General features: G+C 34.0%; 1 protein-coding gene across 4 annotated transcripts; it reads right to left on the bottom strand.

Moving 5' to 3' along the window:
* Positions 1–13,034: 13,034 nt before the first annotated feature.
* On the bottom strand, positions 13,035–23,288 carry LOC120158386. 4 transcript variants are annotated; one of them, XM_039169242.1, is made up of 27 exons: positions 23,044–23,288; positions 22,681–22,906; positions 22,428–22,564; positions 21,276–21,392; positions 21,042–21,188; positions 20,248–20,882; positions 19,796–19,917; positions 19,590–19,681; positions 19,184–19,403; positions 19,009–19,075; positions 18,529–18,677; positions 18,358–18,428; positions 18,093–18,266; positions 17,927–17,998; positions 17,344–17,424; positions 17,155–17,244; positions 16,721–16,796; positions 16,352–16,448; positions 16,158–16,227; positions 15,860–16,039; positions 15,634–15,756; positions 15,460–15,543; positions 15,152–15,336; positions 14,928–15,066; positions 14,688–14,747; positions 13,514–13,618; positions 13,035–13,328 (listed from the first exon to the last, which is right to left on the bottom strand). In XM_039169242.1, the coding sequence occupies exons 1-27, from the start codon at positions 23,131–23,133 to the stop codon at positions 13,215–13,217; spliced, it is 3,723 nt and encodes a 1,240-aa protein (XP_039025173.1). In that variant the 5' UTR covers positions 23,134–23,288; the 3' UTR covers positions 13,035–13,214. The 4 variants fall into 4 exon arrangements, with proteins under 4 accessions (XP_039025173.1, XP_039025174.1, XP_039025172.1 ...); XM_039169243.1 differs by having other exon boundaries at positions 17,170–17,244; XM_039169241.1 differs by having other exon boundaries at positions 13,036–13,328; positions 17,170–17,244; positions 17,323–17,424.
* Positions 23,289–26,845: the final 3,557 nt, after the last annotated feature.

The following is a 26,845-nucleotide window of genomic DNA, read 5'->3' as shown; positions in this document are numbered from 1 at the left end:
CCGAACGCTGAGCTCACTATACCAGTGCCACACTAACAACTAAGCCATACTAAATGTGTTCATAGAATGCTCATGCTATAAAGTGTAATGCAATAGTGAGTATACTCGTATACTTCACTCTCTACTCTAGGGTAGACGTCATGGTGCGGCTGAGGTTTCTGTATTTTGGAGCTCATATACCCCTTTAGTCTACCAAGGATGAGGTTTAAAATCTCTACATCGGACACAACATCCTCGACTAACCCACCCCTCGTGAGTGTCTGGGCTCGGCTCTAGTTAGTCAGTTTAAAGTGCCTCACGCACTAACTAAAGGTATCCAAACAATATTATTTCTCGACACCAATAACATTTACTAAAGTAACTCGAGTGTCTTGATTGTTTCTCAAACATCAACCAAGGCAAATTTTATGTCACCCTAATTGATCTTGTTTTTACTATATTCGATCATTATTCTTGTTCTCACTTGTAGTCTTATTTAAGAGTAATTATGGAGTTCTTGGGAAACTTCAAAATCTCTAAAAATCCCTTGAAATTTATTCCCTAAAAATGTACACTGGTACCAATACTAGGCCTCTCAATATTGATACCGACCCCTGAGTATCGATACTCTACTAAGGTATCGATATTCTATTGTTAATTTCAACTAAAGGAAAAAAGGGTATTATCGATACTCTCAGACCATTATCGATACTATCCAAGGCATCGATACTAATTTTTGGTTCGATGTTTAGAAATTTTCCTTGGTATCGATATTTCTATGAGAAGTATTGATACTTTACTCTGGGTATCGATACTCCCATGAGTACCGATACAAAAAAATGTATAATGGAAAAATGGTCTCGATACTCATCCAGTTGGTTTCGAAACTGAAATCTTAGTATCGATACTCTTATAATGAGTATCGATAGTTCTCACTCAAATACTTTTTCATTTTTTTTGCCTTTCATAAGAATAATATTGGTATTGTTTTTCCAGTATAGATACTCTCACTCGAACATGTTCTTTTCGGGCACGAAAATGATACCCATAATGCCTTATTGTGGTTCCCAATCATTATTAAAGTTTTATGTGATATAAAAAGGTCATAAAAAGGGTATAAAAATGCTAATAACACCAAAACATGGAATTTATCATGAATGCTCAAACATGCTCCATAATTCAACTCTCAAGCTAGAATGCATTTCTAATGACCCATAAATAATATGAAAGAGTTGTGAATGTGTTACCTTGGTTTCTTAGCTACTAGAGCCTCTCCTAAATCAACTAGTGGTCAATTTATCTGTTCCCCTCGCCTTGGAGCTTTCTCCCACCTCTTTCACTAATCAAAGACAAAGTAAATGAGTTACTAACTCATTTAAAAGCTTGAATTGAAGCTATTGAAAATCCCTAAATCTTAAATCTACTAAAAACGAGGTAAAATCACTTGATTCTCTTAAAATTATATAAAAACCCATTTATGAAAGTATAACCAAAACTTGAGGTTGAAGCTTGAATTGAAGCTCTTGGGATGTAGGTTTCGATTATTACCTTGAAATTCTTAAACCAAACTTGAAAAACTAAAAGCTTTAACCTTTGTCTAGCCCTTGGAGAAGAAGAATAAGAGAAAAAAGAAGAAGAGCGGATGAAGAGTAATTGGTGGGAAAACTAGGTAGGGTACCAACGTGATATCACCCTTAATTAAGGGTTTTTCAGCTTTTGAAATGAACAATGGGTAAATTACAATTTAAGTCATCCTCTCTTTATCTCAACCTCTATTTTCAGTTTTTTCCTTACAATTTGTATCATTTTATAAATCGAATCAACTTTTTCATCTTTGATTTTGTTTAGTCGACGGTGGCACCAGTTTTGATATTGGTTACCGACCGTCGGTTGTCTTTTTTTTAGTTTTTTAATAAGAATAATTCTATCTTTGTGACACCTTTATCTCTACCTTTGTGACACGTTTATCTCTGCCTTTGTAACACATTTATCTCTGTCTTTTGGTAGTTTTCAATTTTTTGGCCATTGTATTCGGTTATCTTTTTTCTCAAGTTGAATTTGACATCGCCACGACTAATCAAGATGACGCTTATTTGTTATCATGTCGAGCTCCCCTGCTTTGGATCATCGAATTGATTTGGATATGCATTTTGCATTCTTGAATAATTTTCTCACGTCGCTCGACTCTGATTTGCGATTTGTCGGTAATCTTTCAGTAACTTTATCATCTTTTGTGGTTCGTTTGTCGATGCAGTCAAATTTGTTCGTATCTTTATTTTGTTTGAGCCTTATGTGATCTATATGACTAGTTTTTGTCTCAATGGTAATAGGAAATTATCATAATTATTTTTTAGGTTTACGGTTATACTTGTAAATCTTTATTGTAATTTTGGATATTTTCTATTTTTAATAAAACTAGCGACTTTCTATCAAAAAAAATAAAATCATCCTAATCCTCAATCACTTGGACCAACCCAAGCCAATTTTCAAACTATAAATCTATTGGGCTTGATTTACAAGTCTCGGATTAACCTGAACTATTAACCCGGTATTGGGGGCGTTATAGTTAGAAATCGGGAAACTCAATGCTTTTTACCCTTTTTTTTCTTTTTTTTCCTAATGATTTATTGGCTTCTCTTTTGCAGGTAAAGGTTTTGATTTGGTTAGTCTAAAAGGTTTCAGATTAGGTGACGATAAAGTGAATGTAGTATAATATTGGTTCAAGTTGAAATGTTGAATAATGGTGATTTTGAGTAGAAAGGTGTGATGGTAGGTTAAGATTCAAGGATTTTTAGATAATAGTCTACAGCTGATTTAGTGCTAGGATGGTTTGGGCATGGGCTGCTAGTTTATTTGCAGGTTTAATAGGTGAAGTCAATAGTATAGGTGATGTCGATTTTTTGAGTGGTTGATGTTGAATGTGGTGATGAAGTGAATGGTGTACCCAATTAAATTCAGACCTAAGGGATATAGATAAGACAACTTGAAAATTTTGAGGCCTAACTATTATTGTTGTTGACAATCGATGTCGTAGCTAGTGTTGACGACCGATAACCAAAATTTGAGTTAGTGCTTACGTGGATGAAAAATATTAAAATAAGTCAATGAAAATAGTAAAGAAAATGGACGAGTGACCAACAAAATAGTACAAAATATAGTGATTACCCCAATAATTGAAGGTTGCGGGGGTCTAAAAAGTTTGCGTTAGGTTGGGGCGCGTGGGGCAGGGAAGAGTTAGGGTTGGGCAGATACACAAACACAAATAAGTTATAAGAAAACAAATTGAATTGGGGAACAATCACTGTTCTAATGAAGTCCCTGCCTTCTGTCATCGTGCAGCTCAAGCCAAATAGTCGTTTTCACCAAGTTTCCTTTTATATTTTATTTTTGTTTTATCTTTTATTAAGTGCTTAAAAAGGTAAACTACATACATATTTACTAATTTTTTACTGTGCTTACATTTTGATTATAAAAAATGAATTGTTCTATTGCAGTCACCCAATTATTACTATGCTTGTAGTTTGATTATTATCATTGTAGCATAATAACTTATGAAAATTAAATCAAAATAAAATTTTATGTATACAGTTGCACAAAATGAAGTTTATGAACTATATTATACATTTGATAAAATTTCACGTGTACTGTTGATATTGTTCTTTTAAGAATTCATCTTTTATTTTAAATTAATTGATATTTTTTATTTGAATTTTGTTATTATACTTTATGAACATTAATAATTTAGTCCGATGGAGTAGCATGTTAAAATTCATCCTTTTTAATTTAGAATGATTGATACTTGAAAGAAAAGCATACTTTCCAAGTACTTTCAACAGAAGTTGCAGTATTTATAGTCGTAAAGAATAATCAACAAAAACAAATCATTTTGTTTTATGTGGAATTCTCAATGTCTAATAGTCTTGTGAACCCCCAATTATATGAAATCTTAACCGACGATCTGAACTTCAATTTTTAATAACTAAAAATCATCTGATCTGACAGAAGAAATAAAGGCATTGGTGTAAAAGTAAGACAGACAGGCTCGTGTTATGTCATTGTCGTATAAAAGAAAAAGACATTTATGGAATTCCAATTTGATAAAAGAATTCGTCACAGGTGACGTCAATCAAATACCAAAACTTTCCAAGAAAATACGTTGTTTAATAATACGTATTGCTTAAAAAAAAGAGTCGGTCACACATGAGACGTTATTATATAAAAAAAAACCCCAAAAAAGCATTTATTGGAATAGTATTCTCAAACAACAAAAATTGAGAAAATATCCTTTAAATTGCACACGTAAGACTAATTCACCTCTCATAAAATGTGTTTCAAGGCCTCACATGCTATAAGTCGTGACACTCATGCAACGTGGAAACAATTTTTAGAGAATACAATTTAATATTAAAAAACTTCACGTTCTCTGTAACGTGAGGTTCCAGAGATATTGAAACGTCTTAGTAATTTATCATGTGTGGTATTTAACAGTCCTAGCGTTTTGTAGAACGCGAGATATATAGATTTTCAGCCCAAATCGCAAGTGTTTAAAGGTACGTTCGAAGGGTATTTTCGGGTGGTTAATCTAAAAATTTCCGTAATTTATAAGATTAGAAGCAGAGACGTAATATTGGAATTTATCTTTCAGTTGAGGTCAATATCGACACATACGAGATATTGTAAGCAGGTTAAAAATCGCGTCGAAAATGATTCCAAAGCTTGTTTTGCGCATGAAGAAAAAACTAAAACAAATTGATAGGCATATTTGAGGGGTATTTTTGGGTAGTTAATATGAAAACTTTTCGTAATTTATAAGGTTATAGGTGTAGTATTGCAACTTATCTTTCAATTGAGAGTAATATCGGCACGTACGAGACATTGTAAGCAGAGTAAAAATCACGTTCAAAACGGTTCCAAAGCTTGGTTTTATATATGAAGAAGAAGCTAAAATGGCTTGATAGCCATGTTCGGGGAGTATTTTTGGGAGGGTAATATATTTTTTTTTGTAATTTATAAGATTAGAGGTGTATTATTGGTTCTTATGCTTAAATTGAGGCTAGTATCGACACATACGAGACATTCTAAGGGTGTAAAAATCACATTGAAAATGGTTCAAAACAAAAAAAATAATTAAAAATTAACGATTAAATTTTGTTAATCAAAAAAATAATACAATGAAAAAGCACAATTAATCGATTTGAATTAAGACATTTGTTTTTCATGTGTCCGCGATTCCTACAGATAGTGCATAGTTTCGACTCTCTGGTTCATGAGATAGGTGGGTCTGATGGAATGATAAGTTCCCCAAAATGCCAGGTTTTGATAGAACGAGAAATCTCCCAAGAAGTTTCTTGAATTCTATGTATGAGGAAAGCCCTTGGTTCTCGAGTGGAGGTATGTCATTTGTCATATCAACATCATAAGTGATAAGAAGAGGATGCCACCAAAAGAGGATGCCACCAGAAGAGGATGTCTTTTTAGAAACGATAAATTTCTCGAAAAAGTTAGGTTACTTGTGTTGAAGAATATTCATAACAAAGACGGGTTTGATGGAACAAGAATCGGACATAAAAAATGAAATTCAAAACCAAGCCCACGACTGCAATAACATCAAACACATTCAATGTCATTTTCTGTTCTGATTAACAACCATGATTAATGCCACCAGAAGAGGGTACCCTTTTAGAAACAATAAGTTTCTCGAGAAGGTCAGGTTACTCGTATTGAATAAGGTTCATTTGAAAGGCAGTTTTGATGAAACAAGAAGTTTCTCAATGAGGCAATGTTTGACGGAATAAACTCAAAGCGCGACACCCTTATAAAATGAATCATCTTCGGGTGACATAACTTATAGTACCAATATTGACATAAATATATCTAAGTTTCGTGTCAAGTCGTACCACCAGAAGAGAAGCCTCTCATAAGTAGAGACCCTTAAAATTTAAAATGTCACTAGAATATGATGTTTTATATAGGCAACAACCTCGCGCTATGCAAAACGCGTTTTCCATTAAAATTCCTGACCTAGAAGGGACCTCGCGTTATGCAGAAGCGAGGTCCGTAGAGATTCTTGATGTGGCGGCAACACTAGCTTACACATTTGATTTGACATGTTAAGGGCCTCGCGTTCTGGAAGATGAGAGATTTGGAAAAAAATATCTATAAATACGAACAATAACCATGTTAGACAGATACCTTTGTAAAAAAATATTTAATGGCAAGATTTTCTATAAATGTGTTCCATTTCGAAAATTATTTCTATACTTCCTTCAATGCCAAAATTATGAAAGATGAGTTATACGATTTGATTTCAACGGAGCTTAAAAATCTACAACACGACATATGTCTTCATTGCAAGCAAAATTTCTCGTTAATAAGCTCGGCTCTGAAGCACGTTACATGTTGACCTTATCAAATGTAAGCGATATTCGGAAGATGTTTAGGGTTTACACACGTTTGGTGATATGAACATTTAGTTGACAGTAAAATTTGAGGAATAAGCATTTTCATTACGTAGCGCAAAAACAACTTGGTTATTACAAGACAAAGAGGTTGAAGAGGCAGTTTTTCTATGTTATGCTCATACACGTCGAGAGAAAGAGCAAATAATTAAGGAACTGAACTTAACATCAAAAATTTCTACAGACTATGAAGAAACGAAAACAAACTCCTCTTCTATTCATTTTAGCTAACCAAAACTTCATGTAGTTCTTTTTTTTATTATGTTTATAAATTTGTATTAAAATAAATTTCATAAAATATGATGGTTCTCAAAGTGTTTATGCATCGAACCAAAAAACTAATAATCATATTGTTAAAGGATAACTTACACAAATTAACAATTTTAACTTAATTAATAATTTAAACAAATTTTAACATTATATTCAATTTTATTCGATGAGATATTTAAAACATAAAAAGATACTTTTTTTCAAATACTATTTTTTACTACAATCGTAAACTACACAATTTTCACATTTTTCATTTTTATGTTTCATATTTTTTTATTCATCTCTCGAATTCGTTCGCTATGTCGGATAGGTAAATCTTCATACTTCTTCTTCTTCTTCTTCTTCTTCTCCATTTCCATCCTCTTATTATATTCTTCAAATTTACTTTTATAATCCTCAACTATTGACTTTATTGTCTCTTTTACCCACTCTTCCTCATCTGAAGACGAGCTTGAATCCTAATTGTCGGAGTCAGAGTTATAAGACCCAAAAATAAAGTCCAGAACCACACATTTCCCCCACATAAACAAAATTTTTAATAACTCAAAGAGAATGTGAGGAGAAAGATGTACGGAACCCTATTTGTAGAAGTCCTCGCACCCCAACAGGCGCGATATTTAATACATCTCGCGTTACACGAATGCAAAGTCCACGGGGATTGCTGACATGACAGGGTCACGCTTTCTACCAAACGTAAGGTTCTTTAGTTTGTAATAAAAAAATTTGAAACCATAAGTTAGGTGTAATATTGTATATGTTATAATTATTTATCCGATTAACTAAATATATTTTTGTAAGTTCGATTAACTAAATATAGAACTCAAGTTCGATTAACTAAAAAATTGCAATAAAGTTTTTCAAACATTACATATTTTTCATTTCAAGAAAAAAAACAACTAATGATGTTTATGTCCACTCGTACCGCACCGTGGTGGATGACGAGCTTGATACAGATTCCTACGAATCAATCTATCTTCATTAGCATCATCATCAGCATCAACATTATCACCATCACCATCATTACAATCATCATTATCATCATCATCGTTATCTACATGTGTAATATCATCACTAGCATTGGGACCGAGACTGGTGTAGAATATACTCTGCGACGACGTTAATGTTTTTTTAGTCTGTTGCCAATAGTGAAAACTAAAATATCGGTGGTGGAATAGATGTAGACAGAAGTGACAGATAATATAGTTAACTAGTACAGGAAGACAATACGAAGGGACAAACACCGCCATAAAGGAACGAAGCACGTCAATGAAAAATCTTATGTCGGAGGTGGCATATCTAAAAATATGCTGAAAATACTGACTGAGTCGAGTGTGTGAACGACTGTGGTGAAACCAATGTCTAAGGCTCTAATGCATATTGTGCTCGTGCTTGTGTCGTTCCCGATAACGAGGCTTGAGTGTGTTTTCATCTTATCTGGCTTGATTTTCCTCCACTTCTAGCACCATGTTGCGTTGGTGGACGTTGCGTCGATGGGCGGTTTTGTGGAGGCACATAAATTTTTTTGCTTGCTCTTTTTCAGTCAGTATATGTGGATTCTCATATTGTTCGTACTATAGCATGTAATCATTTGAAACACTATTGTCGAAGATGGGTTGATAAACGGATCATTATCTAATCTTGTCATCCATTACGATACTCATTCTGCATGACGAATCTCCCAATTAATATTTGTTTTCCCTTGTCACGTTACTTATGCAAGTCATCCAAGTCTGGTGGTGGTAGCGGAATCGCTTGGACACAGTTAAATTGTCGCAACACACGATCAATAGGCTGCCACTCAACTATATTATAGACTATCAACGGGACCAAATACATCTAAACTCCTAAACTAAAACCTATTTCAGTCGGAGTACATGATCTAATAGCATCATCATTGTACGACATTCACAATAACTAATTTTTTTAAGCCAAGTTAGATAAACTTGAATTAAAAATGGTTTTTAAATTAAAAAATGAAATCGATTATGTCATGTTATCGATCAACAATATAAAATCACGCTGAGTTTTTGGTATATGGGTGTGAGTTAGTGTGTCAGTCCACTATCATATAATAAAATATAATTATTTGTAAAATTCTAAAAAATGTATATAATCTAAATATATAAACGTAGTTGATTTTTAATTACCTATGAAGTAGTGAAAATTGAAATGGGGTCGGTTGTGTAGAAATTGGGCGTAAAAATGAAATTCGCAATCAAGCCCACTATTGCAACAACATCAGACACCCTCCAATAACTTGCTTGTCCGAATCGAATGATTTACAAAGCTCCCGGAACAGAAATGTCAACATAGCTGATCCCCAACTCTTATATTTAGAGTCTTATAAAATGCGTAGATGATACAACCACATTATATGTACTTTGTTTCGGGATTTATTTGGCATCAAGATCCCCTAAATAACTCGTAATATAAGCACGAGCATATCCCTGCAAAATAAAAAAAAAAGACAAAATTTAAAAAAATATCATAAAAAATTATAATAACATAAAATAAAATAAAATTTCAATATTATAAATAAAAAATCAAATAAATAAACGTAAATTTTAAAAAATTACCTTCTTAATTACTATAGCAGTTTTGGGGTAGCTACGTAAAATTGACGTCCAAACATTTAATCTTGATCTACCCTCAATCCAAATCGGATCATTCGGATGAATTCCGAACAGTTCCTCACACAAGTCGTACCAGTAGTCATCAACAATACCAGTAATAATTGTTCAGTCAGCAGGCAGCCCAAGATAGAATGTAACATCTTCAAGGATAATAGTCACCTCCCCACAAGGGAAAATGAAAAACGTGCGTCTCCGGACTCCATCGTCCTAACAATGTGTTTATCAGTGAATGATGAAATTTCGTACCATCAATTATTGTGCTAATGTAACAAAAACCGATTTCGTGTAAATACGAAAGAATATCGTCATGAGGGTTCATGAAATAGTTGATATAACACATCAACTAACGTTCAAACCCTTCAAATAAATTAATTAATAAATAAAAATTACCTCTGGATTTGTCGCCAATAATTGAGAGGTAATTTTATGAGTAAGGTGTGATATTTGAAGGGGTGTGAGGGTCCCTATTTATATGAGTCCTCGCATCTCTTTCGAAACGATATTAAAAGAACCTCATATTATACAAAGCGCAACGTCCATTGAAAAGACACGTATTCAAACAAACCTCGCATTTTATAGGACGCGAGGTCATAGAATCTTATTTCAAATTTCAGAATTTTTTAAAACACTATAAATTGCTTAGATGTTTCAAGGCATTACGCAGAGCATGAGGTCTTTTTTTAAAATATTAAATTGTATTCATTGAAAAATGTTTTAAAGTTGTAGGAGTCTCACACCTTATAGTACGCGAGACATTGACACACGTTTTATAAGAGTTAGATAATTCTACGTGTGCAGTTTAAGTGTCATACTATTCTAATAAATAAATTTTTGGATTTTTTTTATATAATAACACCACACGACATCAACGCATTTAAAAAACTGAGATTGATTGACCCCATCAAATCCAACGGCGATTTTTTGTGCCTCTTATACTCATTATCTATCCACCAATCACTTTTTTTTTCTTAAGAAAGAGAGAGAAATTCTAAAACAAGATTTAGTCACCGCACACCATAGTCCAAATGTTTGATAATTATAATTGAGAAATCATATTGAAATTTGATACATCGGCTGGAATTGTAAAACAAAGTTGACGAAGAAAATCACGTGTTTGGACAGTTGCGAAAAATGGTAATGTTAGAGCTTGTTGCGAGTATAATTCATTCACACGTCTCAAACAAGACGGAAAGCTGACAACGACCATTTGTCTTTTAAAGGTTGCACTGTCAACTTTTCATAAATTACATTTGTCGGTTCTCGTATTAATATTTATTAAATATATAGACTCGAACACACGCAAAATTTTATATTAAAAAAACATATTTAAAAAAAATAAAAATAAATTATCAATTAAAAAAACTTATAATATGCAATAATTTAATTTTTTTAAGACCGTTACTATAATATCATCATTTTATTAAGGATTAACTACATGGATGGTCACTTATATTTGTGTTTTGTACACTTTTGGTCACTAATTTCAAAAAACACAAGATATTATCACTTTCGTTTTTATTTAATTAAGATGTGGTCGCCCCGAGTTAACTGCCGTTAACAACAATTAAATATTTTGATATAATCACACATTTAATATCTGTTATTTACATATTCTCTTAATTTAGTCATACTTTTAATAAGTTAAAATAAATTTAATGCTTCAATCGAATGATGACATGTGTCATGCCATGTAGGGGTGTTAAAAAATACTCGACTTGTCGACCCAGTTAAAAAATACCATGTATTTATAATAAAAATACCCGATTTTTCTGGTCAGGTACCCGACCCGCTACTTTTTTGGGTTTCTAGGTCAGGCATGGGTCTCAAAATGTTGGTTAATGGGTATCCACCGACCCGGTACCCGATTTATTATATATATTTTTATTTTATATTATATTTTTATTTGTAATTCTCAAATTATTTTAATATAACATTCTAAAATCCTAATTTCTTAAATTTTGACACCATAGCTTTCTAAATTCTTAATTTGTTAAATTATTTCACATTAACGTTCTAAGTTATTTTAAAAATATTTATTTTAACTTCAAAACATTTGAAATTTAATTATATTTCTTCATTTTAATTTTTAAATTTTTTTATTTCAATTATGTAATTTGAATTTTAAAAATTTACGTGTGGATTATATATATTATTAACTTTTAAATTTATAATTTTTCTATATATATATATTTTAAAAATAATATAATTTAAAGAAAAAATAAAAAAATTATGATCCTGGTACCCGTGACCTGGATTATATATAATATAATTATATATATATATTAACTTAAAAGTATTTTTATATTAACTTATTAAATATACTTTATTGTTAACTTATTTTTAAAATATTTATTTTCATTTTCATTTAAAAATATATAATTTATTTTAATTTATTAAAATTATGACTAAATTGAGAGAGCATGTAAATAACATGGACCAATTGTGTGATTATATCAAAATATTTAACTGATGTTAACGGAAGTTAATTCGAGATGATTATATCTTAATTAAATAAAAACGAAAGTGTTCATATCTTATGTTTTTTTAAATCAATGACCAAAAGTGGACAAAACATAAACATGAATGATCATATGTGTCGTTAGCCCTTTTATTAATTACCAAATTTTTGGTGCTTGTTTTGCAGTAAATTGTAGAATTCAATTGATTCGCATATTCCAGAATCTGTCCTACAAAAACTCAAAATATTAAGAAATCCCTCATCAAAAATCCACTTCTATTGTGGTTTGATTTCTTTCTTCGAATGAAACAACGAGAGATTGCAGTAGACATCCTCACGAAATATCCAGGCAATAGCAGGCAGCAGGCCTTGCTGGAAAAATCGGAGAACCGTAAGGTAAATTCTATGCTAACTTTGCGGAACCATCAGCTACCCGATTACACTCGCATGGAACATACCGAAAGTCGATACTCCAGTTACGATCCACGAGATTAACAATGTGATTAGCATCAGATGAAAGCCCTTAACCAACCGATGCTCATCGACGCGCCGTAAGAAACTTATTATCTTCCTCAACAGTAACGTTTTGCAATTTAGCCCCTCATAGATACCTCATAATTGAGCGTCAAGGATGGAACATATGCCAATTGCCTCACCGGAATCATGTCCAGACCCGTGTCATCTATTCGTGTTTGGCGGTGGTTCCCATCTCGCTGATCCGTTTGCTCTCACACGCCAAATGGAAATCCCTTGAACGCCATCCTCGTGCACCAACCTTCTGCTCACCTGTAAAACTCTATCAATGCGACATTGATATTCCAAGTTTCCTCCAATACGAAGCGGATGCTCAAATCCAATTCACTAGCTCCATACTGTTGAACTCACCAAGCCATTCCAAGTTGATTTTGCAATGATACAATCCCGAAAAACAAATTATTTCAAAACCCAGAAGAAATTGATTAAACCCTCGGAAAATCTTCATGGATTTTTAAAGCCCTTAACTATAGAGAAGGCATTGAGTATTTTTTTTCTTTTATAATTTAAGATAATGAAAATCGAAAAAAAAATATATATATAAATTCTCACTCATTTCACTTTATTCTTAGTTTACACGCAGAGGACATGATGACATTGAAAGATAAAAATAGGCAAGTAATGATGGGGAAATGGCTTTTAATAAAGTTAATCTACTTGAAAATATATATAAATATAGCTGACAATAAAAGATTGTGAAAACTTAGAAAACCTATATAGATATATACTACTATAATACAAAGGGAGGAGGAGGGACCTGCAATGAAATTCCATGAACAAGGGTCACTCTCTTAACTTGGCCACCTTTTTATAGGCGCAATGAAGAATGAAATGAAAAAGGAAGGGAGATATGCCTATTGCCTATTCACAAAGATACGCCCTCTACATGAAGTAGCTTAGAGGTTTTTTCTTTCTTGATCCGCCTTCTCCATATAAATCATTCCATTGAAGCAGCTCATTCATATTTGTGGACTCTGATGACACACTTGCACAAACCTGCATTCATTAACCAATCCCCCCCAATAATAAGTAACACATACATTATTCCTATCAAAACATAATACCAACTTCAATGCAACAAATACATGCGTCACCCACAGATAAATCCTGTTCGGACTTCAGTGGATAGCAATCGATACTTAGAAGCTTTAGAACCATAATGACAGAGCAAATCATGGTACCTGCTCATGTGCATATTTAAAATCATCCATCTTCAAAGGACGAACGTCAGTGCTGCTATACAATGTCGGTGCAGGTCTATTCTCAGCCACCGCCAATGCTCTCTCCTGAAATTGCATGATATACACCAGTAAGTAGTCTTATACAGAAATGTAAACTTCCATGTAAAATATGTGTGTCATAGATGGGTTATATTTATCAGTCAAAACCCCACCCAAGTATCATTATCTTCAGTCTGTCCGAAACATGAGCATATATGCAACAGAAGAATTCCTCACTTCAAATTGCATTCGATACCTTTGAATTATTGAATTAGTACTTATAACCTAGGTTTTTAAGGGTGCAAGGCGCACCAAGCCGCAAATGGTCCTTGGAGCCTAGGATCAGCGCTTTCGTATGCGAGGCGCCTTGTTTGTAATATGTAATATAATATATAATATATATTAAATGTAAACTATATTTTGTATTCAAATTTTAACATGATAAATAATATTATAGTTCTTTAAAGATAAAAATATTCAATACCATTACACTATCAACTAACACAACACAAACCAACATAAAAAATATAGTTCAAATAGATGTTTTTTTAAAATATTAAAATATAATAATTTATTAATATTATATTAATATCTTAAAAAATCGGAAATGCGCAAAGGTGCTGTGCCCGGCGCCTAAAGCCCAGAGGTGCACGCCTCCGGGACTTCTTGTAAATCGCCTCGCCTCAACCCAGGCGGGCACCATCTTCATCGCCTGGCTGCGCCTCGCGCTTTAGAAAACCAAGCTTATAACTGCAGTTGTTACATTGAACTTGCTACTTTATTCATTTTATTTAAAATGCATAATTCTTAAACAACATAATAAGAGATTGTTTCTTTCCCTTGTAAACTCTTAACCCCAGATGTTAGAAAAATATTTTTCTTCTTGGCCTACAAGACCAACGTAGTCAAATCACCCATTACATAGAATTGCATAATAGACCAAGAGCAGTCAAAATATGTAATACTAGTAGCCACCACTATCATAAATATAGTATCAGGACGTGTAATGCCCATGTCCATGACAGATGCACCACTTCTTAGCACCATTTACAGAAGTAACAAAACCAACATGATATAATGTGCAAGTAGATGAAAATTTATCATAATAACGAATAAGCTAAAATAACAAACTGACCTTCTTTTCCTTTCCCAAAATTTCTCTTATGGGACAATGTGCAGCAGTCACACAAAGGTTCTGCAATGAGAAAATTACAAAAGGAAATTAACATCAATAAAAGTGACATCAACCTAACTTGCTCAAGTCGATATAAGAATGTGTATTGCAGTTGACCAACTCCTATCATTCTCTAGCTCACAATACTCCTTTACAGTTCCAAAGATAAGAGAATCAAGTAAAAAGGATGAAAAGATCAACCTTAAGGTCACTTCCAGAATAACCATCAGTCATATTTGCAATAGCTTCCAAATCAACATTTGGTGACAATTCCTCTTTGGCTAATATAACTCTTAGAATCTTCTCTCTGTTTGGAACATCTGGCAAATTAACCATCAATCTGCACAAAAAATTGACAGGAAAGTCGTTGGTGCTTAGCATGAGGTCAGACTACAGCAACTCAAAGAAACAACAAAAAAAGTTACCTTCTAGGAAGCCTCCGGATGACTGCCTCATCAAGGTCAAATGGCCGGTTTGTAGCAGCAAGAACTAATACTCTTTCTTTATCTTTGGTACGAAGACCGTCCCAATTTACCATAAATTCATTCTTCATTTTTCGCATAGCCTCATGTTCACACGGATTCTCCCGTCTTCCTAACATACTATCAACCTAAAATAACCACCCAAGTCAATAAAACTACATGTCCCATATAAACAGAAGGAAATGTGTAACAAGGAAAGAAACACAAAATATCAAAAAGAAAAGGAGAATAATATCTTAAGTTGGCCAAACCTCATCAACAAAAATAACACTAGGTGCAATTTTACTGGCAAGAGAGAAAACGGCTTTAACGTACTTCTCTCCTTCACCAAACCACTGCAAGTCAAATAAATATGTCACATATATCACAAGAAAAAGATATCCAACAGAAGAAGTACATGCCACAGTTTTATGTACTTATAATACCTTTGAAGTAATGCTTGACATTGATATGTTAATAAAGTTTGCACCAGCTTCAGTTGCAACAGCCTTGGCAAGCATTGTTTTGCCAGTACCAGGAGGCCCAAAGAGCAAGATTCCTTTGCACGGCTGCAAAAGCAATAATATAGAAAATAATACATCATTACAATTTACTTTGAAAATGCACCATTCCAAATAACATACAATAAGCAAAACTACATATCGAAAGAACCTTTGTCAACTGCCCCTTGCAAAACAATTCAGGCCTTTGAAGGGGAAGCATCACCAATTCCTTCAAGGTGTCTTTGACATTCTCAAGGGCTCCGATATCATTAAAACTAACCCCAATATCACTTGGGGGAATAACATCCGCAAGAAGTTTCTTTTCAAATTCATTCTCAGTGACCACATCCTGGAAAGAAGAAAAATTAACTCTTGTTCAACAATATATAGCTTACAGCCAGAAAGATTATGGATAATTCTATAGTGGGAAAAGGCTACACAGAACCTAAGAGAAAACACAATAGTACCTTAAGTGATTTCTTCAGGCATTTGCTTTCGTTTTGAATGCCTTGCAAAATGTTCAGCCCATATTTGATGCTGCAACAGAAAATCAGAGAGAAACTTAGCATAAGAATAAAATGGAGACATTTCAGTTCAAGGAATATTATATCCTTTAACATTTTAGAGATCCATGCTGCAGTAAATGAATATAAAATAGGACCTTTCAGTTGAAACTATTAGTTTAGAATCTTTGATCAAAGCTTCAGAAGAATTCATCGAGTGGTGACTCAGCGACCAGCCTACCACTTTCTCCACACCTACAATAATAAAAAAGTAAAAAAAAATTTGAAGTAAAAACATAGTACAAGATTTTAATATTATATCCTTCCAAAATCATACTCCAGTTTCTTGAATTTCATGGAGACGTTTTACTCATAGACAACCTTTAAAAAGTAATCAATTAAATATAATTTTTAAAAATTACCCCTCAACTTTTATATATAAATAATAATTAAATGTTAAAAACTAAGAAAAAGGAATACACACTTGAATGGAGTTCGTATATAATAAGAAGTTCAAGGATACTAACTCTCATTTGTAAGCGGTTGATCCTTAATGCAAAGTGTTTCAAGATCAGGGCAATCCAAACCATTTCGACTCAGAACCTGATAACAGAAGACCGTTAGGAAAATCTGCAAACAGAGACTAGTACCTTAAATGTTCAAATAAATGAACTGCCTTCTTAATTTCTATATATAAAATGGGCGCAGAAGGCAGCTTCTATCTGTTTGGGGAGGAAGAAGGGATTGGTATACATACATTTTTAATTTTAACCCTCTTCAAGTTTCTTTCAGTTTCTCATCGCAGCAAATAAATTATCCTACACTTATTAGAAGTTTTACCAAGTTCATGAAAGGAAGCCACTTCTGGGCAAAGTACTATATGAACAGAAGCTCAGATTGGCATGCATAAAGAGGAAGTGCAAAAACCAGAAAAACAAATCAAGAGTTCAGTTTTACGCACTGAGCGAATGCTAGAAATATTTGACTGTGCTTTAAGAGTTTCAATGTCGCGTTCCAGTTGCTGCTTCCAGTCCAAAAGTAAAGCTTCATCCTGACATGATTCAGGAATATTAAATTAAATATTTCAGTACTCATAACAGGATAACCGGTGCAGAAATGACAAACGTACCTGAGGCAATTGGATTGTCACTTTGTTAGGGAAAAGACGAGAAACTTGTTTCATGGTTTTAGGTGTTTCTTTGCTTCTGTCCTGAAGTCTACCAAAATTATCCTACAAAAGGAATGATACCTGCATTAGGTGTTTATCTGAAAAAGGGGAGGCAAATAATAGATCAGAATGCACTAAGCATGGCAACACATTTGAGGACATTTTTACCAAGGATGATCCTCACTTGCACTAAGTCACTTTGTTAGGGACCATGTTAAATACTAACTCTCATTTGAATTGCAATATAAGAAAGCTATATAATGGCATGAGCAATAAGTGATGTTAGATTCAAGAGAGGATTACACCTAAAACTTTTAACAATGGTAATCATGCCACTGTTTGAGAAAAGAGCATTCAAATTCAAAGTATAAACATTGAAATGTTAGCAAATAGTCAGACATGGTCCTTCCAAAAGTTAACACAACTAGAGAGTTAGAAACCACCAAAACAGTCAGGCTTACAAAGAAATTTAGAAAGTAGTATAAAACTCAGCTGAATCCTAAAAATAATCCAACATTTTTTTCAAAAGTATAAGGCAAAAGAAATACGTAGTTGCTTGACATACTGGAAATGCAAGATCAAGTAAGGCAGTCTGATTGGATCCAAATTTTGTGAACAAGAGGCCGCCAGGATGAGACTGAAGAAAAACAAAATTGCAGACATCAAAAGGTTAAAAATTATTCATTAAGCATGAAAGCAAGACAGAGTTGAACAAAATGTAGGTTGCTTACTTTCTCCTTGCGATTATCCATCTGTGTATGAGAACCAATCACGACAACATTAGCTGGCATATTCTCAACCTTACTCTTCAGGGAAGTGTATAAATCTGAATTCCCAGCCATGGACTTCTCTATTTCTTTCACAAACAATATTAAGGGACAATTCTTGCTTTCATTCATTGCAACCTATAAAAGTGAGACAATTCAGAGCTAAATGTTTAGAAACATGAATACCATAAAGCAAAAGCTCTGATGCATTAAACAAAATGATATGTACCTCAAAAAGTTCATTAACAGCTAGCTTGTCAACATCATCACCTCCAGAACTATCCAAACGAAGTGAGCTAGCTATAGATTGAAAACATAACAAGTAAGGTTGGATAGAAAGTTCATAATGAATCATAAAAAACGTTTGAAATTAATGCAAGAAATGGGATAAAGTGATCACCAGCACAGAAGAAACCATGATCTTCTTCACAAAGCCCACCAAGGTCATTTCCCTCCAGAATAGATCTGTCAAATCTAACCCCAATTTTTGAGGAACCATTTTCTTCAAATGCAAGGAGAACTTTGCCCCGAAAACCAATGGTTGGACCCCTACAAAGAGCAGAAATATATACTAAAACTTTCTGCAGATCATACACAATAAGAGTATAAGACTAATGAAGCCCGCCCCTTGAGAAAATTGCATGTCCTATATACCAAGCCAACACTAGCAGCAGTTCTTAAATATGAAAATCTCGGATGACTAGCAATGGTATAAAGGACTGCAATCAAGTTCTATCTCAAATATAAGCAAGAAAGGACAGCACCAAAATAAGATAAAACTCCAAATCTAATGTCAAAAAAAATAAATATAAAAAGGGATCTTGGTATGGAAGAGGAAACACCCATTTGACTCGCTAAACTGTGGAGTCTAAGAAGATACCTTAAAGCAGGTTGTAGAGAGGAAAGTCCAGAAGGTGATGTGGCACCTACAAACTTAACCCTATCACCTGAAAATTTTAAATCAAGAAATTTCAGGTCACCAAATTATCTTTAAAAAAAGCAATGGCATTACAGAAAAACAAATGTAACTCTACTATCTCAAGGAAGTGAAATACCTTTCTTAAATGTATAGTTTTTAGATGTTGCAGTAGATACTTCCTGTTTTGGCAAAGCTTGGGAGCCCAGTGAACAACCCCCTGTTATATCAGCTTCAACACTAGAAGTAGGTCTTTTCTGCTGCAAAGCAGCAGCCTGTGCAGCTCTTTTGGTATATGCATAAGCCCTCTCAGCTCTTGAAGGTTCTTTCACAGGATCAGCTTCTTTTGAAGTTGATCCCTGGATATATCGGGAAGGAAAATAATTGAAGATAGATGCCACAAAAAAAGTTCAGACATTCAGAAATTTGAAACAATAAAGAAATTTGTGGAACCACAACACAAGACTCAGAACAAAGATCTTGCTTTCATAACATGATATTTTTTTCAAAGAATCTAAACAAGCTGAGAGGTGAAAGAAACATACTCCAGGCAACAGAAGAGAATCAACAACCAGCAGTCTAGCACCAAAATGTTTAGCGAGTGACTTCGCCAATGTCTCCTGATATATTTCTGAACCTATAACATATACAAAGGCAATTAATTGAAAACCCAGATCAGAGAATAAAGCAAGCAGATACGAAGAATTAAACATTGTTTACAGATCCAATTAATAGAAAACAGAAGCCAAACCTGAAGGACCAGATAACAATATACGAGGACTCATGGTAGAAAGATCTGAAGCGTACTTCGCAAATTTATTACACTTCAAATGCACATAAGTTGAGGCTATCAAAACTTCCTTTGTCGTATCACTGTCACAATGGAAATTTTCAAGTAAAATTAATCAAATTTCCCCAACACTCCAGATCTGATAAATAGGAAATGAATCAGGTATAACATAAACAGAGACGGATAATGCTGAGTGACAAAAAAGAATTCTATTGTCTGCAGCATGCAATGTTGGATGATCAATATTCACTGAATACAAACTTGCAAAATTTTGCAAACTAAATTCACAAAATAAGTACAAGCAATAATACAAATTAGGTTTCCCAAGATATAGACATATGGAATGATGATAATGAACTTCTGAATAAGACAGAAGTGAAGAACACAATTCAGAGCAGAAGCACAAAATTTACCTTAAATAATATGGAAAATTTTCAAATGAGACATCTATATTGTCTGGATTGAGAATGCCTTCCTGTAAACTATCTTTAAACGCTTTCCGCTTAGTTGATATCAGAGCTGAAGGAGCTTCAAATTCCTTAAGCATTTCTCTAATTTCCCTTCGCTCTTCAAGAATTTTAGCAATGCTGCCACTAAAATCGAAGTCGGTAGATGTACCAGCAAGAATACGCAATAGTGGCCTTAAAGAGTAGCTTGCCCCAGGGACCTTTGTATTGTCAGCATCCATACTATCATGCAATCCAAGTTTATCAAGATTAGAGTTTTCATTGGCTGGATCAGGTGTAGGAGGAATGTTTTTCTCCCTTGAAGAAGCTGTTGCTGGATCAGTATTACTAGCACTATCCTTCATATCCACTTCTGGAACATGGTCATCTGACACCTCACAACCAGAAGGTAAGGTAGATATCTCTGAATTTTCTTTTGTTGACAAAGAGGCCAATATTGTTGCCGCCCCAGCAACAGCAGATGGGTCACCTGATCGTGCTTCAATAATCTCTTTTATAGGAGCTGTCTGAGCTTCAAAAACGCTTAAAGTAGAAGCTATGCCTGGGGCAGCCAAGTTATCATCGGTGAGCTGCTGAAAAATCTATGTTTTCATTAAGGAATTAAAAGGTTGCTAAGATGGAACAAACATCAAAATAAACTCAATGTTGAATAATGGAACATGCTGAAAGACAGTACCACAAATATTCTCATATGAGAGCATAGAGTAGAAAAAGTTGTAAAAAAAATATAAAAAGGATACATAAGCATGATTCCCTGTACTAGTGAAAATCAATTCATCTCCTGCATTTAGAATTAAACTAGCATTTTTGCGGTAAGCCTTCCCATTAACCTGGACAGAGCCTTTTCCTCCTGTAATTTCTAGTAATGCAATTGAACTGCCATCACTCTACACCAGGAAAAAACTAATATCATCAGTCTCATAAACCGATGAAAATTGAAAAAGTATGAGCAAATTATTTGCAAAGATCTATACCTCTAAGTGCTTCACTTTGCACAAAACAGTGCTAATATTGGGATCTTTAAGACATAAATTACACATACGGCTTTGGCCAGCAGTGAATATAGTTCCACACATGACCACATGAGGGTTCTGGGGACAAATTGAACATTAATAAGAATCGGAAGCATATAGGTTCGCATTAAATTACCATAAAGAATTGAAACCTATATAAAGAAGCAAAATGGATAACAACTTGGTGGTATGCCAAGTCTAAGATTGGCACTAAGGCATTCAAGCAGAATGAGTAAAGATTACCTCTCCACCAATACATAGCCAATGGATTAAACTATATGATGATGAGAATCACCATTGGAAGATACCCAAAAGGAAAAACAAAAAGATGCAAAATAAATTTTACTTCGATCTTTTTGGATAGAAAAGAGAGATAACAAATGGCCTGGTTCATCCACTCCAATTGTTGCAATGAAAATGACAAACCAAAATAGAACACACTACGAAAGCAAGTCAACTTACCGAGACAACCAAAAAGTGTAACAATCAAATCATGCATATAGGGATTTTTCCAACAACTGAATATGTACAATAACTGAATCTGAAACTGCTCTCTCAAATTTGCAATTTTCATCTTAAGAAAAACTTCCATTTAAATAGCAAGACTAAATCAATAGAGTTCCAATGGATCTAATGAACCTTAAGAGGTATGAACTGCAAGTTAGACCACAGTTTCCAGAATCCAAGCAATTGCCAAAATAACAGCTTGTTTGGTAATGTTTTTCAGGACATCAAGTCAACATCCCATTCCCCTAAATGATTTGAGATCCTTTCATCGATGAAAAAATCCAATGCATTTGAATTTAAGTGTCTTAAAAGTAGGATTTCAGTTTGACCTATACTATTATGAACTCCAAGATTTCACTCTATGATTGAAACCAAATTACTCAAATTATGTAGTAAGATTTCATTGACATCCAAAATTCATGAGCCGAAATTCAATGATCCTTCATCCATTAATAATTCTTGGAACAAAACAATAATTTTTGTATTATGATATTGATTTATTGGCTGAAAGACAGAACCTCAAAATGCATTACTAATATTACCCTATTTAGCACAGAGATCATGAACCAAAAGGTAATACTAATAACATAATTTCAGAGAACATACCTGAGAGTACTGAGAAAGAAGCTTTCCCCACGGTACTTTAGAACCTGATTTAGCAGGTTTCGTTGGCTTCTTCTTAACCCGTGCGGTAAACCCTGCACCGACCACCTTCGCATTCTCCGCATCCATAGCAGGTTCACCTACGTAACCAGAAGTAAAGATATCGAAACCCCATTAAAAGAATCCATCGCATAACCCTAAAAAAAGAACTTCAAAACCCCGTTAACCCAATCGGGAAATCAATCGAGGATCGCACCTAAAGACCGCGGAGACACCAAAGCACCGTTCTCCACATCAGCGTCAGCAGACTTATCAGGTACGGACGCATCAACGGCCTTGTCCACATCGGATACCTGCAGATCAGAACATCGAAGCTCCGTTACCCGTGAGTCCGACCCGGATTCCTTCAGCGGACCTAGAGCTTCGTTCAGCGGCCCAGAAACCGCCGCTCCATTGGTGGAAGACGAGGCCGGCTCAGATGCCTAAAGGGGAAAAAACAATCAGTCCCAGATTCAAATTTGAAGATGAAAAAAAACAGAATTTTGATACGCATGCAAATCGAAAACGCTAAAGAATTAAAATTTATGGATTATCAGAAAAGGGAAAACAAAGTTAAGACCTTGGATCGTTTACTAGGGAAAGGAAGCGATGTAGCGCGAGAGGAAAGGGGTCGTTTGGAAGAGGAAGAGCTCCGTCGCGTTTCAACCATCGCCTTGTTAGGGGAAATAAGGGAGTTTTGAGGGTTTATTCACTCTGGGTTTTCTCTGATCGCATTGAAGGAACGACCTTTGGGTCTACGGAGGAATAAAGAGAGAGAATCAGAAAGGAAGAGAGAAGGGCCGAATGATTGCGGGGAGATCAGTTATCAACGTCCCCGTTCTGTGCACCTATAATCATAATAATAAATTTCTTCGAAAAAAAATCATAATAATAATATTTCAAAAAAATAAATCATAATAAATTATTATTATTATATTTATTTATTGAGGAAACGGTGAACTTGGGCTGCCCCTTGTTTCTGAGTGATAAAAAAGTGCTAACTTTTTTGCATAAAATTTTAAGGTATAATTCCTCTCTCAGTGTTTGTATCTTTAGATATTTAAAATTTAATCTCTTCACTTTTCAATAATTGAGATCTTGGAAACCATCTGTACATTCAATGTATGTCATATTTAAATTTATTCTACTCTAAATTCACATATATCTTAATTGTTAATTTTTTTCGTAATTGTGTATTATAATTATTGATTCTAAATATAATTAGAAATCTTATAGCCCTAAAATCAATTTTTTTATTTAAAAAAGAGATGCTACACAAGCTAACTTAACGAACTTCCATTGACAATTGTATCAATTAGGCACAAAATATTAAATAAATAAACAGAAACAATACATTTGTGGATTAGAAATAGATGTTAAATTTTAAAAGTACAAAGAACAAAGGGGTTGAAAAGAAAATTAGACCAAAGTTTAAATAAGGCATAATGTAATAAAATAACCATAACGTTTGACAGTATTGTCAAATTTGCCCGTATTATTTTTTTGGATAATTTTACCCCCAAACGGTTCATTTTGGGTTAAAAAGCACTCTCTGGATGGAAGTCAACTGACGACCAACGCATGGTGCTAACCAAGCAAGTACACGCAGACCTAGATGTTATCGTGACATGTCCAGGTAATGATAGATGATGATGCGGCATTGTCACATTAGATTTTTTAAATAAAAATTAAAATATTATTCTTAATATTTCTTATCTAATGAGATAATAACACAAGTCACCACCTCATTGGTTTAATTTTAAAGCAAGCAAAATATACATTAATGAAGACTTGAACTTGGGACATCATGCATATAATCAAAACACCCAACCACCAAGCTAACTCTTGCTTTTGAGTTATTTTTGCAAGGAAAAGTATTTAACATATATGTTTTGTTCCTAACACATTTTATCAAAGACCTTCATTCTCTCTTCCCCTATAAGTTTTTTCCTTGATTATAAAGTTGTCGAAGAAACTCAATTTAATTTTACAAGCATGTATGTTTTTTTTTTGGTGAGGGGTGTTTGTTTGGTAAGAAAATTTATGGGGATTTTGGTTCGTAGCTTACGTGACATTCTTTTGAGAAGATGATGATTGAGAGCCATGATTCACCATTAAAGCTTGCTTGTTTCTGGTCACTACTCTAGACCTATTCCTCAGCATAACTCGAAGCAACTGGTAAACCAAGAACAACGAGAAAAATACAGATCATTCAACCACATGAAACAAGAAACCAAAACCAAAAAAAAGAAAAACCTACAACTTCTCTATTTTCTTTCTCTTTGTGAAATGAAACTCTTACACACAAATCACATGTGAAAAGAGCCAGACCTGGCGGTGGCTGGTAAGATAAATGAGGGATTCGAAGCCCTTCTTCTTGGTCTTCGCCACCATCTACGATGTTGTTTCAGGTGTCATCGACTACGACGTCATGCAACTCACAAACTCCCACAACCCTCAGTTAGAGGCCTAGCTTCGCCAGAACACTCGCCCCGAGTCTCTTGTGACTACCCCTTCCCCTCTTTTACTCTTCAGCTCCATCCATATTTAATTCATCGATTAATGATTAATTAAAATGTTTTTGCATAAATAAGCCCATGTTTACTCACCTGATTCGTTGAGACATAATGATTAATTTCATGGATTTTGATCAGATGGTGGGGAAAGTGAACTAGGAGCAATTAATAGAGTACTCGGGGAGCTCCAACGGAATGATAATACAAACGATTGATATGTATCTGCTTTGAGGGGAGACATTGACTAGGACTCCTTATCAGAGAATTCAATCTGTTTCTAAGCAAAACTCTAATGCCAAAAATCAAACAGATGAAGAAGAACATCGACAAGGCTTAACTATATACTTTGATTGGTAGTGTAACACCCCAAATTATGTGTTAAGAGTTTCGGGTTTATTTGTTTGGGCTTTAGAATGATTTCCTTATAGTTATGAAGCTTAGAACCTAAATGGAGTTGACTTGGGCCATAGATGAGCCCAACAAGCCTTAAAATGGGTGTCTTTGAATATGGAACAAATAAGAAGGGACTAGGTAGATAATTAACCCATTATTTTAAAACAAAGATGAATCCCATTTATGTGGGATGATATCACGTTTGTTATGATATATTTTTCCTCCCATTGCATTGTCTTCTTCCTCTCTTCATGCCACAATCTTTTCTCTTCAAGAAATCATCAAAGGTTGAAGCTTTAAGAATCCTAGGCATCCCTTGTGAATTCTAAGGTAAGATTCACAATCTACAACTCTGAAGCTTTCATTCAAACCCTTTTTTTTGCAAATTTTGGACAAGTTTCATAAAAATAGTTTTAGTGGAGGTTTAGGAAATTATAAGTTTTGATTCGTTTTATGATATTTAAGTAGCAAGGAAATGATTTTTCTTCTTCCTAAGGTTGTAAATGAGCTAAAAACTCATTAAACTTGTTTTGATTAGTGCAAAAACAATGGGAGAGCTCAAAAGCTAAAGGCAAGGAAAAGTTGGTCCTAAGGTGATTTGAAAATGTTTTTTCAATCACCTAGCTTCAAGGTAACACGATTCTAACTTGTCCATACCACATGTAGATCATTATATGTGTATTTTGTTATGTTTTTCTCCTGTAAGCATGCTAGAGTAATTTCATGGCAAGTTTCATTTTTGATGTTTGTAAGCTTGAAAGATGATAACTTTTAACCTCTAAGACCTCAAATAATACTTTAATAAGCTTTGTGAGTCTTAGGGGAGCATATGGGTGAGGTTTAGAGTCAATTTCGTGTCCATAACAGGGCATTATGGTCTGTCAGTATTGGTATTGGAAGAACATTATCGATATTGTTCTTTGTGAAATGTTAAAACCCAACATTTTATAAAAGTAGTATCAATACCCCTTCAAGGTGTATTGATACCAAGGAAATATTTAATACATCGAAGCAAAATTTGGTATCAATATGTTGAATTAATCGATCGACGAAATAGCCAAGAGGGGGTTAATTGGCAATAAATATTTTGGTGGAAGCTTTTGTAAAAAATAGAAAATATTTGTACAACGATTTAGAGTGGTTTAACTTTCTCAACCAAAGTCTACGTCCACTACCTTAGCTATCCATACTAAGGATTTTCCAACAAATTCACTAATTTGTTCTTTCTTTTGAGGACAAAGAGTAACCTCACAACTCCCTCAAGAATTATACCCCAAATTCTTGAGAACACTCTCTCCTAAAGAGAAGAATACAAATTTTGCAAACTTACAGAAAAACCTTACAAGGCAAGATGTTTGCACAATTCTAAAACAAAGAAAGAACACTAAAAATGAATACAATTGAGCACAAATGGTGTTCTTAAAAGTAAAATGAATATTGAATGAAACTAGGCTTGAAAATGCTCAAACGATA

The sequence above is a fragment of the Hibiscus syriacus genome, unplaced genomic scaffold, assembly GCF_006381635.1.
Source record: "Hibiscus syriacus cultivar Baekdansim isolate YM2019G1 unplaced genomic scaffold, ASM638163v2 tig00111311_pilon, whole genome shotgun sequence".
NCBI classification, from domain to species: Eukaryota; Viridiplantae; Streptophyta; class Magnoliopsida; order Malvales; family Malvaceae; genus Hibiscus; species Hibiscus syriacus.
Note: the sequence above shows the minus strand (reverse complement) of the source record. Positions and strands in the feature narration are given on the sequence as shown.

Coding starts and splice junctions, on each gene's coding strand:
- LOC120158386 (XM_039169240.1), bottom strand. CDS start 23,133: ATGGTTGAAACGCGACGGAGCTCTTCCTCTTCCAAACGACCCCTTTCC. Junction 17,425..17,926: donor TACTTGATCTTGCATTTCCA/GTATGTCAAGCA, acceptor TTCCTTTTGTAG/GATAATTTTGGTAGACTTCA. Junction 16,449..16,720: donor TCAACCGCTTACAAATGAGA/GTTAGTATCCTT, acceptor TTATTATTGTAG/GTGTGGAGAAAGTGGTAGGC.